At 40.9% G+C, this 15,895-nt stretch overlaps 1 protein-coding gene across 2 annotated transcripts; it reads right to left on the reverse strand.

Moving 5' to 3' along the window:
* Nucleotides 1-12,750: 12,750 nt before the first annotated feature.
* On the reverse strand, nt 12,751-15,029 carry LOC147610452 (uncharacterized). 2 transcript variants are annotated; one of them, XM_086786007.1, is made up of 7 exons: nt 14,896-15,029; nt 14,433-14,707; nt 14,238-14,278; nt 13,944-14,107; nt 13,769-13,865; nt 13,513-13,682; nt 12,751-13,431 (listed from the first exon to the last, which is right to left on the reverse strand). In XM_086786007.1, exons 2-7 carry the CDS (start codon nt 14,648-14,650, stop codon nt 12,961-12,963), a joined length of 1,161 nt encoding a protein of 386 aa, XP_086642133.1. In that variant the 5' UTR covers nt 14,651-14,707; nt 14,896-15,029; the 3' UTR covers nt 12,751-12,960. The 2 variants fall into 2 exon arrangements, with proteins under 2 accessions (XP_086642133.1, XP_086642132.1); XM_086786006.1 differs by having other exon boundaries at nt 14,433-14,728; nt 14,896-15,025.
* Nucleotides 15,030-15,895: the final 866 nt, after the last annotated feature.

The raw sequence follows: 15,895 nt of genomic DNA on the forward strand, positions 1-15,895 counted from the left end.
TATAGGAAGAAGGTCAATGAAGATTAGAGAGCCACACATTGTCCATGTGAAAAATTTAAAGCAAAAGATGAAGCTTCTTAATCCACATGCTACTGTTGTTTTTTATTGTACTTGTCAATCCAGCACAGTGTCTTTTGATATTTCAAAGATTGACGACTTCACTTATTATGTCGTTGGGGGCTCCCACTCTGCTAAAGCGAGAAAAGAGCTGCATATGGAAAACAAAGATAACCCCTTCTTTGATTGAGCTAATTGTAAAGTATATGTAGGACTTATTATTGATGAAGTAAAGCTATTGGCATGGGATCACAACAACGACAATGACTATCGAGCTAAGATGTCTTTCATTGAGTCCATGAGTACATGGACTATATTGAGAAGCATGGCAAATCAAAGTCTATCCTTAGAAGAAAGTGCCTTTAAGAAGTTGGAAATATTGTGAAGAAGGGGAAGCAATCATATGGGCTACGAAAGTATGATCCACTTTTCCAACTAGCATTCCATAGTTGGAATTATTGTGGAGAAGGAGAAGTAATCATATGGGCTACAAAAGTATGATCCACTTTTCCAACTAGTATTCCGTAGTGGTGAGATTTGTCATAATCAAGAAAGAAGCTTTACCATGTGGGAAAGCAAACAATTAAAAGGCCAAAAAACATCAAAGAAAATTGATGATTCAAGTGTTGTTTCAAAAGCACGCAACAAAAAGGTAAGCTTCACTATAGAAGAGCTTCTAAAAGATATGAAGTTGATGCCTTGGAGATCCCTTCAAGGTGTCAAGGATGAGAAAGTAATTCTTTTTGTCTTGATATGCGGGTAATTGGGAAGGAGTTTACACTTGATGAGATGGGTGCCGAGCTCAATAAGTAAGTTATGTAGTTCTATTTGTGAATTCTTTTAACATAAGGTTTTTTGTGTTGGTATTTATTTGATTTGTGTTTTCTAGTTACAAAGATTTTATGAAAATCCAAGCGGTGATAATAAATAAGTTAAACTGCAATTCATGGGAGGAAGTATGAGAACAATATCCACACTCAAGCTCACAAGCTTCACTTCAAGAGTTATACTTTGCTTTTAGAGATTTGGTATGTTTATATTTTTTACATGTTTTGGTTTGTGCTAGGTTCTTGTGTCTGATAAGTTCCAAATGTTATTTGCATTAAAGTTGGCTATTATAGTTTGCAACATTTGTTTATTTTATTTAATGACAGAAACCCCCCTCAAGCAATACCAAACAAAAGAAGAGATCAAGCGCTACTAGTAGTGAGGATGTGATTATCCTCAAAAGTTCATTGTACATTTGAATCGTGCTAGACATGAGAAAGAACGCTTGCTACTTAGAAATATTGCTCCACCAATTGAAGAAGAGACAAAAGGGTTTTTTCATCCTGTTGAGCCTTCAAATTCTTATTTTTTTAAGGTTGGTGATGTCTCAAATCTTGTTGATAATTTTCCTAGAAAAGAAGACACCTTCATTGTGGGACTGATATTCCTTATGGATTCAATATGAATGGCTCTACTAATGATTAGAAAGCCTTTATATATAAGCAAGTCTTAAAAATGTTAAAGGATATTAAGCTTATTACAATAGCTTCTCTTTGGCGAGTGGTTATTTTTCATAGTATTACACAAGCAGCGTCTATTAGTGCTACTTTGGGGAGTGAGACTCTGTTGCTCATCATGAGTCTTTAGTGTGGTATGTCTCATTGTTTTTTTTTTACAAATTAATTTTTATTTCAATATGAAAAGCTTTACATTTAAAATATTTAACTACTTTTTACAAGGTCAAATCCAATATTGATCATGTGCTAAGGTTTCATTTTAAGAGCTGCTTTGAGATGATGATAGTTGGATATTATGACGAGACAGAGAAAAAACGTGTTAAGGCTCATGTTTCTGAAACAAATGTCTAATGTTTTTGTTTCTCCTGTTGTCTTTCGCAAGCTTCATCATGTAACGAGTCCAAATTATTAGTAAATCCGTATCAGAAGCCTCAGCGATTAATCAATCTTTTGATTGATCTTTTTTCACTTTAAGATGATTGGGTTTTGGATATCTTCTCTGGGATAGGTATATATTGGATCTCTAACTTTTATTCTTTGAGCTCTCAAAGTATGTATTTTCATCTTAAAGATTTAAACTTTATTGTAGGGACGACTATTACTTGTGCATTACAACGCAAACGGAATTGTGTGGCTATGGAGCGTGATGAGGTTCAAGATGCTTTATACCCATGCGAATAAAGGGTTTTGTAGAGCTACCTGATCAAGACCAAGAGGTCGGAGCAACCTCTATTGAGAGCAATGAAAACTCCGAGTTTGCTTCTAAAGACCCATTACCTCCTCTATCTGATGAGCTAGGGGAATTAGCAATCTTAGCTGAGATGGGAGGGCGAAGACGATGTCTTAATGATTTCAAACACAAAAGAAGCTATAGTGGAGGGAGATCAAAATAATAATGATAGGAGAGAAAGATCCCCAACCCCGAAGTACTTAATCTCTAGTTAAGTTTTTGGTACTAAAATAAAGTGCTTTTGCACAGCTAGTAGGATTGGTAGGATTGGTAGGACTTTATATTTGAGAATTGATATTTTGTAACTGAACAAAGTGCATATGCACTAATAATAGGATGTTATATTATAATTTTGATAGCTTTTAGTTGCGCTAGGTTTTGCCTTAGCAAACTAGACACTTTGTATGTCAATTAGACTTTACTTAATATGCTTTTTATTAATCTTTTTAGCATTACATTTTTTTTAAAATTTAATGGTTTTAGTGTTAGAGCACTATTTATTATCTTCAAATGATGATGCGTTGTTATTTCTTTATTCAATTATAGATTTTGATATGTCATTAATGAGAAATCCTAATGATTGCAACATTGAACAAACGTTACAATTTTCTTGACATTACACAAGCTTTACAAATTCATTAACTTAAAATCTATTGATTATATCGCTTGAATTTTTTTCCAAATAAACTAATAAATTCTTTTTCTAGCTTGTTTGTATGTTCAAGTATTTTAAATCTTACAAACTTTTGTTTCTTTAGAAGTTGTTATTTGTGTAATAATAAAAAAAATAAAGCATTATATAAACATGGTTATTTTAAAGATGATTCAAGTACAAAAAAATTGATATATTTTGAAGGTAGTGCTTTGATTTACTTTAAGTTATTTAAAATTTAAGCAAATTTTAGACTTTTGTGAGAATCAAGTTGTAAATTTCTCTCCAAAATATATATGTTTTCAATATTTGGAAGGGAATCTTTCCAGGTAGTCTAGGTCAATTACCTATTTTACTCACAAACGTGTTTCACCTTTAAGTCTCTTCATATTGGGGGGGGGCTTTGTAGAGGCTATCCTTAGCCAGAGGGCTCACAACAGAGACTGAGGCTTGGGTACTTCTAGCCGGGGCTCGGAGAGGCTAAGAGGGTGACTTTAAGTCTATTCACACACGAGGGAGATGAGTGTAGGACATGTCCTCGAGCTAGAGCCTACTAGCCTCTACATGAGTGCTTACCTCCCCGAAGGGGAGGGGAGGGGGTTTATATAGGTGTGGGGAGGGGGTGCCTGCGCATGGAGGGAGTGCCAATGGGGGGGCAAGTGCCCGAGTGGGGGTGCCATCTTGGCTAGCTGCATGGATGGTAGGTGTGTCGTCAGGGAGAGAGCACCACCAACCCAAGAGGGGTTTGGAAGGTGTGTACATAGGGGGGAGGCAAGGGGAGGGGGTACGTGCACCACAGAGGGCCTAGAGGGGGGTGAAGGTGGCAAGGGATACGTGTAGGGAGGCATGCCTCAGGGAGAGGATGTTGGGCATTATCTGAGCGGGTTGGTGGGGTGGTGCTCGTGGATCCGAGGTGTTGGTGGGTGGCATGCCTGTGGATACGTGTGTGCATAATTTGGCAGGAAATGAGCTCTCAGGTATTCAGAGAAGGTGTTCAAAGGTGTTGTATGTCACTCTGGCGGGGGTCATGTTCGGGCTCACCGTGTGCTCACTTGGGGCGTCCGTCGAGCCATCATAAATTTTTTTGAGAAATTGTTTAGGACTACCTTAGGATCCCGTGGTGGTGGGGGCACTTTCCGTCTAGAATGCTGCTAATTTGGTTTAAAGCAGCTAGATTTAAAAACTTCACGGGTCAATTTAGGCCACTTCAAACACTTGTTTCATATCCCGAAAAAAGCCTTACCCGGGGTATTGTCATGCTTAAGATTTTAAATTTGAATTCAGTTTTCTCATTTCTTGAGTAAAAAGTGCTTAATTTACAATCGCCTCAAAATAGCACCTTCTCAAGGATAAGAAATAACAATTAAATGCAACCATAATGAACTGCCTAAGCTATACTTGCAATGGATATGCCATATTGTGCTTAATGTTCTATATTTACAATGGGTATGTTACATCCTTCCCTCCTTAAAAAAATCAAGATGTCCTCATCTCGACATAGACTCTGGGTAATCCTTTAAGAGCATTGATGTTGCAAAGTTGCATGGAGGGTAGCTTGCTCTTCTTCTTCCATTTCTAAGGTCGGTTGACCAATCATGGTATAAGTGCGAGTAGCCAGTCCACGGCCTTTTCCACATCCATCATCACAACCTCATCAAACTTAGCAGTTGGGGGGCCCATGGCCCTAATTTGCTTAGCCACCTTGTGGAATAGCACTAGGATTAAAAGAGGGTCTTGCAAGTTTTGGGGCATTCAACTCTAAAGTGGCCAGCTTCATTACAATAAAAACACCTTTGGCTCCCATAGGGCTCCATGGTAGAAATAGCATAAGTGCGGGGGACAAAGTTGTAGGGGCGCTAATCAGGAGTGTTATTGTGAGGATTTGGCTAGAAATTCCTTTGGAAGCATTTCCTTGGGTTATTCTCAAGATGGAATCTCTTCTTGACTTGACCACTCTTTACTTCTTTTACCAATGGCTTGGCTTGGGTAAGGGCGTCTTGCAAAGTGGTTGGTCCCATTGCTTCAAGGCGAGAGTCTAGGGACTCATCCAAAAACCTTGGCAAAAATGGGGTGGTTGTCATAAGCCAGTCATAAGCCAGGCATACTTGTTGTGAAGTGTGACAAATTTTGAGTAGTATCCTTCTAGAGTTAAGCTAAGTTGCTTGAGGCTGAAGAACTCATTCATCATAATGGATTCATGAGGTGGGGGCACGTAGCGGTCCTTCACAGCTTATGTCACTAGGTCTAGGAACCTTCGGTGACTCCCTTGTCTCGACACCATTGTGTCCATCATAGTTTAGCATCTCCAATAAGATGAAACCTAGCAAGCATGGATTGATTTGTAGCTCCTATGCTGGCACCTGAAAATAAGTCATCCATAGCCTTAATCCAAACTTTCGCATCCCTTTCAATCTTTGAGCCTACCCCATTGAATGAGGGAGGCTGCATTTGTTTGAGCAAGAACCTCTTCTCCTATGTATTTGTGTATAATGCATTAGGAGCAAGAAGTTGACGACCCTGGTTATCAATATGAGATTAAGTTTAGAATTATAACACTTAGGCTTTAATATTTACAAGTAAACCGTTTGATTACAAGGATTGAGTTATACAATTCCATTCTTATTCATTTACATGGTAAGCTTTTAGTAAAACTATGAGGCATTAGCATTGAAAAAGTAAGGGAGATCTACCAAGGTTTCTAAAACTTGATAAGTCTCTGGCAAGGGATGCAAACCATGAACTGAGCTTTGGCTGATAACTACTCTATTGGGAGGCAAAACCTCAGTCACTTTGTTGTAGACCCATCAATTCTATAGTATACGAGTTCCATTGGTGTTTACATGGGTATCGTTTTTGAGGAGTGCTGAAGAGCCAAAACAAGTGAACCATTGACAACATCTCAATATAACGGATTTGCCTTAGGTCGATCAAAATATTACCAAACCAAATCTACCTAAATGATGAAATAGGATGATCCATAGCTCCAATATTCATCTCTATTTCATCCCCTTCCAATATGAGTGTAGTGAGGAAGGGTTAGCTTGTCTATGATGTGCATCATGGCATCGCGGAACTCAAAGTTCAGGGAGCAACAACAAGTGCCCATGAACATATACTAGAACACTAAGAAGAATCGGGAATAGGGATCCATCCAACCATAGCTAGATTAGTCTAGCAAGAAAGCCTAGCAATCAAAGAATATAACAACATACAATTTCCTAAACCTAAACCATGCTTTGATACCAAGTGTAAGGTCCCCGCCCCTAACTGGGCCAAGGGGATCCTTTTGATAGGCAGCTAAGTCTCGTTATCTTTGATTGTTTGACGACACCTCAATCTTTCTAAAATACGAGGATATGAGCAAACTGAGGCTCCTAACTCTATCGCGCAAGGGAAACAGTCATTCTAATAGGAATCTATTCCTCCAATCGAATAGCACTCAATGTGTGTGATCGATGAGGAACAAGTCTACACTTCGTTCATAGAAGCCAACATCTTTTTCCTATTTTCTTTACGAGGCACCGCTCAGGCTCATTTTCCTAAAATGGAACTTGTACAGGGCCCTATTCTTATTATGGATCGTACCAAATAAATCTGTTAGAAAGTTACTCGAGGGTCCACCCATCCATAGGATTGCGCCATAGGGGCATCCATCCACCCACTCACCCATTCATTTTTTGTTATCTAGTTACATCCTACCACACTGTGAAACATAAAAGAAGGTTCTTTGATTAAAGAAGTTCCACAATGTTCCTTAAAATAGCCTTTAAAAATAACAATATTTACATCAAACAGTTCTTATGCCAAAATGTTCATAATGTTTCTTAAAATAGCCTTTGAAAACAACAATATTTACATCAAACAGTTCTTACACCAAAATGTTCACAAAAGAGACCCACATCCATGTCTATAGACATATCCAAACCAAAACCACCCGATGATCTAGAATTCGGTCTTCCAGCCTCAACCATTTGGGCATACACCACGGACCATACTCCCTTGTCGTCGACCAGTCAGTGAGGGCCAAAGCCATCCTGTCAACCCTTCAGGCACTGCCGCTTCTTGTACTAAACCCTCTTGATCTCTTAGAGGGGACGTCTACTCATGAGGTGGCCTAATTCACCACACTAGCCTAGGCCTATAAAATTAGGCATCATCCATAATCACATGTCCACCCTTGCGGGGTGGAAATTAGCGGCATAGGAGGGGATTACCCTGGGCCGCGACTTGCTATTGCCTCCACTTGCTAACTATGCGAAAGCAAGAGCAGAGTTAGCTAAGTAGGGGAGAACATGTACCTATAGATTAGTAATGAGACCCGTTAAACATATCCATTGAAACTAGGAAAACGTTCTTTAATTCATTGAGCAATAAGAAAACAACGATGATCTTCTTAGCTACAATCCTTGTCAACAACAAGAAAAAAAAAAGAACCATAAAGTGTTTTGGAGTAAGATTACTCACTCACAATTTTGCTTACTAGCCTCACTTAAGGGCATATATGAGGATGAAAGTGGCAATTCTCCATATTGGAGCCTTAATCTTTTCGGCTACTTAACTTAAAAAAGAGGTGCAATGCTTCTACAATGCTGATTTTAATCGTTTTAGTTTGATCCAATATGAATGTGATCTTGCTAAGACTAAAAAATCTTAACTTTATGACCTAAAAGGAAGAAGTTACTCATATTTAAGATAATTAAAAATATGGTTAACTTAGTTGTCATTTGCATGAGGATTCATTATGGAAGGAGCAGTCATTTGCATGGATACATGCTTCCTCATTTTTGCCTTGAATGTCGCGTGGTGCTTCAATTCGACAGTACTTCGGTGCCATAGTAAGGCCCTTATTTGCGGAGAATAGAAAGATATTGGGGTGGATATGAAATGCTAGAGATCACTGGGAGAGAGAGAGGATTCTAATGGGGATCAAACGGATTTGGAAATGGACACTGTTTTGGCTTCCAAAAGCTTTCCTGAATTCTTTTAAAGAACAAGGCTTAAGCTCACCTTTAAGTCTCTTCACATGGGGGATGCTTTTGGAGAGTGTGTCCTTAGCCAGAGGGCTCACGAGAGAGAGTGAGGCTTGGCTACTAAGAGGGAGGCTTGTCCTTAGCCAGAGGGCTCACGAGAGAGAGTGAGGCTTGGCTACTAAGAGGGTGACTTTAAGTCTAAAAAAGAGGCTCTCCACTGCCTAGCTTTCCTTTACTAGCACAGCCTTTGGTTTGGGGACCAACAATACGCTCTCACACCCAACACTGCTTGTTTGGGGATCGACAAGAAGGCGCTCTCCCTTCCCAGCTACAAACAAGATACCCGTAACACTGCCGCCCACTGGTTCGGGGACGGACCTTTTCTAGGGCTCTACCTTCCAACCGCACGCACTGCCATAGGTTTGGGGACTGAAAGCCTCCCTAGCAACAAACCAGCTTTTTAATGTCACTTTCAAAGCTTAACAGAAAAGTGACATTAAAAATAAGTTGATTGTGCCATGCCTAAGGAGTGGAATACAATTTCATGGGGGCACAGTCACAATGGCTCCTTATGTTTTTTGATTTTTGTGAATTTTCAAAAAAGAAGAAAACATAATACCGACTTGTTCATTCACGTTGATGCTTCCAATGATGCAATAATCAAAATTAATAAGAAAAAACAGTGAAGCTCTATTCTAAGACCACTCCACCACACACATACACAATAATCACAACCAATTTCACACGATTTCTTACTTCCACACAAATCTTATACATTCATTTTCTACACAATGCACTACCATAATGCAAGGGCAATCATGAATCTTATGCAATCAATGGGAGCTGAAACTTGGAGTGGATATGAAATTCTAGAGATCATTGGGAGAGAGAGAGGATTCTAAAATGGATCAAACGGATCTGGAAATGGACACCGTTTTGGCTTCTAAAAGCTTTCCTGAATTCTTACAGAGAACAAGGCTTAAGCTCACCTTTAAGTCTCTTCACATGGGGGATGCTTTTGGAGAACATGTCCTTAGCCAGAGGGCTCACGAGAGAGAGTGAGGCTTGGGTATGTTTAGCCTTGGTTGGGAGAGGCTAAGAGGGTGACTTTAAGTCTATTCACACAGGAGGGGAGGGGAAGAAGAGTCTAGGACATGTCCTAGAGCTAGAGCTAGAGCTTAGCCTCTACGTGAGTGCTTACCAAAGGGGGAGGGGGTTTATATAGGTGCGAGGAGGGGGTGCATGTGCACAGAGGGAGTGCCAGGAGGGGGGGCAAGTGCGTCCGCATGGGGGCGCCATCTGGGCTAACTGTATGGACGATAGGTGTGTTGGGGAGAGAGCACCACCTGTCGAGAAGGGGTCTAGAAGGGGTGTACATAGGCGGGAGAGGTGGACGTGCACCACCTGAGGGTCTAGAGGGGGGTGAAGGTGGCAAAGGGTACGTGTAGGGAGGCGTGCCCTCGGGAGAGGATGCCGAGCATTATCCGAGCAGGTTGTGGGTGGCACCCGTGGATCCAAGGTGTTGGTGGGTGGTGCGTGTGGATACGTGCATGCATAATTTGGCGGAAAATGAGCTCTTGTGTGTTCACCAAAGGTAGGCACCATATGTCACTCGAACGGGGATCGTTACAGGGCCCATCGCGTGCTCGCCTAGGGGTATCTGTCGAGCCATCGGGATTTTTTTCAAGGAAATTGTTTGAAAATCCCTCGGGATCCTGTGGGCGCTTTCCATCTTTAGACATTTGGAATGCTACTAGTTTTGTTTTGAAGCCGCCAGACTTTACAACTTCGTGGGGGTCGATTTAGGCCACTTCGGACACTTGTTTCAATCTCGAAAGAAGCCTTACCTGGGGTATTGTCACGCTTAAGATTTCAAATTTGAATTTAGATTTCTCATTTCCTGAGTAGAAAGTGCTTAATTTGCAATCGCCTCAAAATAGCAGCTTCTCACGGATAAGAAATAACAATTAAATGCAACCAGAAAGACCTGCCTAAGCTATACTTGCAATGGATATGCCATATTGTGCTTAATGTACTATATTTACAATGGGTATGTTACACAAGGTAAATTCTTAATAATGAATTTGTAGATAATAAATATATTGTCGTGAATAGAAAACAAGACAAATATATTGTGCTTAGATCTTTAACCACGAGTGGATTGTACAAATTGGACATGTATGATAAGTATGGGGAGCTTACAAGAAGTAGCTACCACTATCAGGAGATGCTTTTAGACACTTGCAAATCAGGCCAGGGTGGGGAGGGCTAGGATGATGAATGAGATAAGTGGGTCTTGTGGGCAATAGGAATAGGAGAGTCATTTTGTCCTTTGCAAAGAAGCATGACGCCATCGAGCGAGGAGCCAGTGCGGCCAAGATACATCAAATCACGTCGGGTTTTCTTTTTTCTTTTTTGAATGGAAAGAACAACACACCCCCATGTGTGCCACTACTTGGAGAGGGAGGGCTCGAACCCATGACCTTAGGACTCTCGAGTAACTACCTTAACCAACTCGTGGTCAGCTGCTTAGGGTTTCCAAGAGTATAAGGCCTTTGTAAGCCCTTACTCACACGTGAAATCTTGCCATGTGTGAGAGAGCATGCTACATTGGCCAAATTTCGGCTTTACTTGTAAAAAGACCTAAGGCCATGTGAATGGGTGCTTGGAGTAGATAAGGGATAAGAATAAAGGCGATGATGAGTAGATGGTAACTAGGAAGGGACATGTGGCAATGGCAACTATGTGTAGTGTCTACTTTTGTATAAATCAAGGGGTTTGGGTGTCTTTGGGGTACAACATATTGACCCTTGTATTTTGGGATTCTCTAATTTTGAAATGTGTTTATCATAAGTCTGGATAGTTTTGGCTTTACTTTTTTAAAATTCCATTAAAATTTTGGCCTTTGGTTATTTCCATGTGCATCTACATAAAATTACTTTGAGCAATCTAAAAAATTAAAGTGCGCCACAATTTGGAGTTTGAAGGAGTATCAACACAAGTTAAAGAGAGGAGAGCATAAAGTGCAAAAATGGGGAATGCCCTGAGAATTTCAAAGAATTTACGAAGCCCAAATCAATGGATCTCAACCTGAAGTTGCTAAGTATATGCTTGACTTGGACAAGCATGTTGGTCTATGAATTGTATTCAATCTTATGGGTCATATTCAGCCTTTGTGGATATAAATCAATGAGTCTTAACCATATGCTCTTCTTTTATGGAAGTTGTCCATTGATCCTTTTGTGTGCCTTTGATCCTTTCTAATTGTCTACACTTTGGAGTGGATGTAGTCCTATGAGTCCTTTATTTGGGGGGAGAGAGAGAAAGAGAGAGAGCTAGTCAGTTTGCGTCAACATGAACATTCCAAATCTTATTCATTGGCATCCTTGATTTATGGAGGGAGAGAGAGAGAGAGAGAGAGAGAGGTTTGTAGTTAGTTAGTTTTGCGACAACATGAACATTCCAATTCTTATTCGTTGTCATCACTTGTCTTGGATGCACGTCACATTTCATTACCACGTGTTATTGTGTGTGTGTGTGTGTGTGTGTGTGTGTGTGAGAGAGAGAGAGAGAGAGAGAGAGAGAGAGGTTTGCTCTCATAGGCCATCTCATATATTTGATCCAATGGATGAAGTTGGAGTGGCCTATTAGATCATATATATGAGATGGCCTACGAGAGCACAGCTAGTTCAAGTCCCACCGTTGGTCGTATATGGCCTCGTGTTGCATTCTACCCACGTTAATACCTCTCTCTCTCTCTCTCTCTCTCTCTCTCTCTCTCTCTTCAAAACCCTAAAAGTTCCTTTCTTTTATGCACTCTTCAAAAATCAGCATGTAGACCTTCAAATATATTGGTATCAAAGTACCTTTAAACCACATATTGGAGTCAAAGTACATTCAAAGATGGCCCAAGAAGCAAAGCTACACAAGGTTAAAATTACGGGTAAGATACTAAACTAAAGTTCGGGTGGTTTTTAACAAAAAGGATGCAAGACAACCCCTCGTGTGAGACAGCCAGTACCACAATATACTCTATTCTTTATATGTGCACGACATGCCATTGTTCAAGTCTCATAGGCTATATTCGACCTTAGTAGACTATAGTCATGCCATGGTTCAAGTCTCATAGGCTACATTCTACCTCATAGAGAGATGATCTATTTCTCTTTCTTCCAAAGATGACATTCTACGGAGGGTTATTGAGATTATTCGACCTCTCTTTTAGACTTGGGGAAGCTTGTAGATTTGATGGAGACAAACATCTCCAAATAGTATGTGAATCCACGCTCTTTGGGGTCATGGGAGACGTTGTCAGAGTAATATAACAAGCACAAGAGGCCTTATACTAGATAGCATCAAATGAACATACAACAACTGGCAACATTCATTCGAGACTTTTTGTAAATGAAATCCTTTCCACAAACAAGCTTCCTTCCTTCTAAAGACTGAATTGTTGGACCATTGACTTTCACACATATGAAACTACAAGACTAACTTTTATAGTACAAACTACTATTAAATAGTCAATTAGTCTTTTACATTTTTTACACATTTTCATTTTCATGCCAATGTGCATCATATATACACTCTTTATGTATTACCTTGGTCTCATAGACGAGTACTCGTGGACATCTGTGAGATATTAAATACAATTCTCTTCCCCCCCACCCCCCCCCCCTCTCCCTCCTGCAGGCTTTGAGAGCCTTCCCCAAGGAAGCTTCTTTTCATTAGAAGACCACAGCGTTGGAACGGTAATGTCAGGACTCCCACACAAATAATTCAGGAAGTCAATAGCAGCTTCTCTACACAATAAGAGGACGACTCAACAAATGAACCTTATAAAGTAAAATTGAGATTTGCAGATATGATCTAACTGCATTTAGTAGAGCCTTGCTTAAAAAGTTTGCAGATATGAACTAACTGCATCAGATAACACAGCAGAGCATATCTCCTTTACACGGTACAAAACCAAACTGCCAAACCAGTCCAAATGAAGACTAGGCTGATTTCATCGCTCCTGCCTGCCAATGCAAGCTCTACACTCAACTAGTTCCTACCATAGGGATGATACCTGCCACTTCCACCACTGCCATAACGGCTACTACCATAACCTGAGCTATATCCTCCGCCATAGTTGCTGCCACCATAAGACATACTCCCATAGCTATCATAGTCATATCCACCACCAAGGATGCCACCATAACCCCCACCAAACCCATCATAGCTGCTGCCATAACCTCCACCAAAAGGGGCGGCACCTCCATAAGGACCACCCCCATAGCCAGAGCCTCCGTAATCACCCCGGTCGTAGCCTCCATGTCCACCACCTCCATAACCTGCACCAACTCTTGGCCCATATCCACCACTACCAGGTCTGTATGGCCCTCCATAAGCACCTCCATTGTAGGGCACAATGTCGTTGTAGCCTCCATAGTCACCACCCCGATAGCCTCCCCTTCTAGGAGGAGGACCAGACTCTGGCGCATTCCTTTTTGGTTCTGCTTTCTTGATCTCCACCTGAAAAACACCAGGCTGATCAGTTGAAACCACTGTGAGACAACAATTAAAAGGCATCCTGGAAGGCCAATTGCACTGTACCTGCTTGCCTCCCAGCTCAACATTGCCGCCATGTGACAGCAGTTCATCCACAGCATCCTCACTTTCAAACGTTATGAACCCAAAACCTCTTGACCGTCCAGTGCTGCGGTCTTGCATTATCTGGTGCTCGGCAACCTTCCCAAACTTGGCAAAATACTCCTGAAATTCATCTATAATGAACACAGCCTAGATCAGCAAAACAATACTAAGATAATGGATACTAAAGACATTATGACCACAAAAAGAACCTGATCACCTTCTGTTATTGAAGTAGGGATGCCGCCAACAAAGACCTTCTTTGTCCTTGGTCCTTTGACCATCTTCTCCCGTGGTATGGACTTCTTAATTTCAACCTAAAAAAGTAACAGACAATCTCAGACACCAACATTTATTACAGACCATGGCTATAACAAGATACTAATGACACTTACTGTTTTGCCGTCGAGGACATGATTGTCTTGCATAACACGCTCACAGACGGTCGGGTCCGAGTATGTGACGAACCCGAACCCTCGAGTATGTCCAGTGACACGATCTCGCATAATGACTGAATCAATAATTTCACCATACTTCTTGAAGTGCTTTGTTAGCTTATCTGAGAACAGAAGCATGACATTACAATACTGGCGATTATAAAATAAAAGGGCACAGTTACTTCATACGACGCTTCCTCAAAGACATTGTTTTTCATACTAATGACATACAGACAGTGAGATTGCACACACCTGTGGTGGTTTCTCCAGAGAGGCCTCCTATGAAGATTTTCCTTGACCATGCCAAGGGAAGGTAGGCAAGTTAGGGAAGAGAAACGCACTAAGAGATCGATAATTTTGCCCACAGGGACATCTAAATTATGTTAAACTTAAGAATCTACAGCTACAAGACCTGATCTAAAGCTAGGGCTGATCTTGGCGACTAACCCTGAACCGGAGGAGACCTTATTGCTGGAAGCATCCATGGCTGCACTGTCTAAATTAGGTTTCTCTGCTTCCTCTCGGGCGCCCTGATCATCGTTGTTCATGGCTTCCTCTTCCACCTCCTCTTCCAGTTGATCTATGTTGCTCTGCTGTCCAAAATGGTCATCGGCCGACCCTGAGTCAGGATTGCTAGAGGTCCGGTCAGGGGATGCCGCCTCCATTCTATCGAAGAAAACCCTAAACGGGAACCCTAGCTTTCTGCAGATAAAACCCTAATCCTGCAGAAGAGATCCTAAATTCTGCAGAAAAACCCTGGAATTCTTTCAAACGCAAACCCTAATTCTTAAGTAAAAGCAAAAAAAAAAAAAAGCCGAGTTCTTCAAACGAAACCCTACTTTCTTATGTAACGCTTGCTGCTACAGTGGAAACCTACGAACCTGAACCTGCCTGTTATGGCTTGCCCTACCTGTGCGTTTTCCTGTCCCTGGCTAGCTTGACTGCTTGCTCGCTCGCCCTAACCGTTGAGATCTGCCTTAAGATACTCAAACTTAGGGTTTTAACAACTTACCAAGAACATCTATTTATTTATATAGATATATTTATTTATCCATTCATCTGTATATGAAGATCCTACGGTTGGCATTCAATGTTTACATTTATAAAGAAATGTGTGGTGTGGATGTGTGTGTGTGTTATATCTTGTATCTGTCTATTTGTGAGAAAGAGAGAGGGGGGAGGGAGTTGGGACCTTCCAAATCAACGAATGACTAGTCCACTTTTCATAATAGCCAAGTTTTCACGAAAGATGGAAAACCAGATTTAGCAAGTTTTGTTCAAGGTCGGAGTTTGAACCTAGATTTTCTTCTCGAGAACCAATAGGCTACACCAACTCGACTCAACACACACACCCGTGGATAGGCAAACATTCTGATAGACAAGCATTATGGCTCTCCACTCAACTCTCCCTCCAATACAATCCTCCTAGTCTTTTTGTGAACAATAGTCTAAAAACACCATAACATTATAGTTTTTTAGAACCTTTGGAAGTGCCTCAATTTTTTCTTCCATAGAGGACTTATCTCACTCTGACTCTTACTCTCATTGTCATTATCACTCTCACTCTCACTGTCATTGTCACTCTCACTCGTGACTATAAAGAGCCTCTCCCTATCTTCTTTATATTGGTGAAGTGAGCCCGATCTACCACCACAAAGATAGTATCATAGCCTCCTCTAGAAGTGGGTGATTTGGTAATGAAATCCATACATATCAATTTCTCGACCTAATTTAAAAAATAGTCACTTGTATACAAGTCAATTTTGGCAATAGGTAATGCATGTTCATTCCCCGGATACTTGTGAGCTTTTCTCTTCTCTACTCTTACTCACTTGTCTTGCTTGCTTGTTTGCTATTAGATTCTGGATTCTTGCATGCTAGATGGATAGCTTACTTGAATAGGTTTGCTT

The sequence above is a fragment of the Cibotium barometz genome, chromosome 49 (genome assembly GCF_041138505.1).
Source record: "Cibotium barometz isolate CiBa-2024 chromosome 49, ASM4113850v1, whole genome shotgun sequence".
Lineage (NCBI taxonomy): Eukaryota > Viridiplantae > Streptophyta > Polypodiopsida > Cyatheales > Cibotiaceae > Cibotium > Cibotium barometz.

Excerpts from the sequence above, each read along its gene's own strand:
- LOC147610452 (XM_086786007.1), bottom strand. The coding sequence starts at position 14,650 with ATGGAGGCGGCATCCCCTGACCGGACCTCTAGCAATCCTGACTCAGGG. Across the intron at positions 14,108-14,237 it reads CTCTGGAGAAACCACCACAG|ATAAGCTAACAAAGCACTTC; the intron begins GTGTGTGCAATC and ends TTCTGTTCTCAG. Across the intron at positions 13,432-13,512 it reads TTGAGCTGGGAGGCAAGCAG|GTGGAGATCAAGAAAGCAGA; the intron begins GTACAGTGCAAT and ends GGTGTTTTTCAG.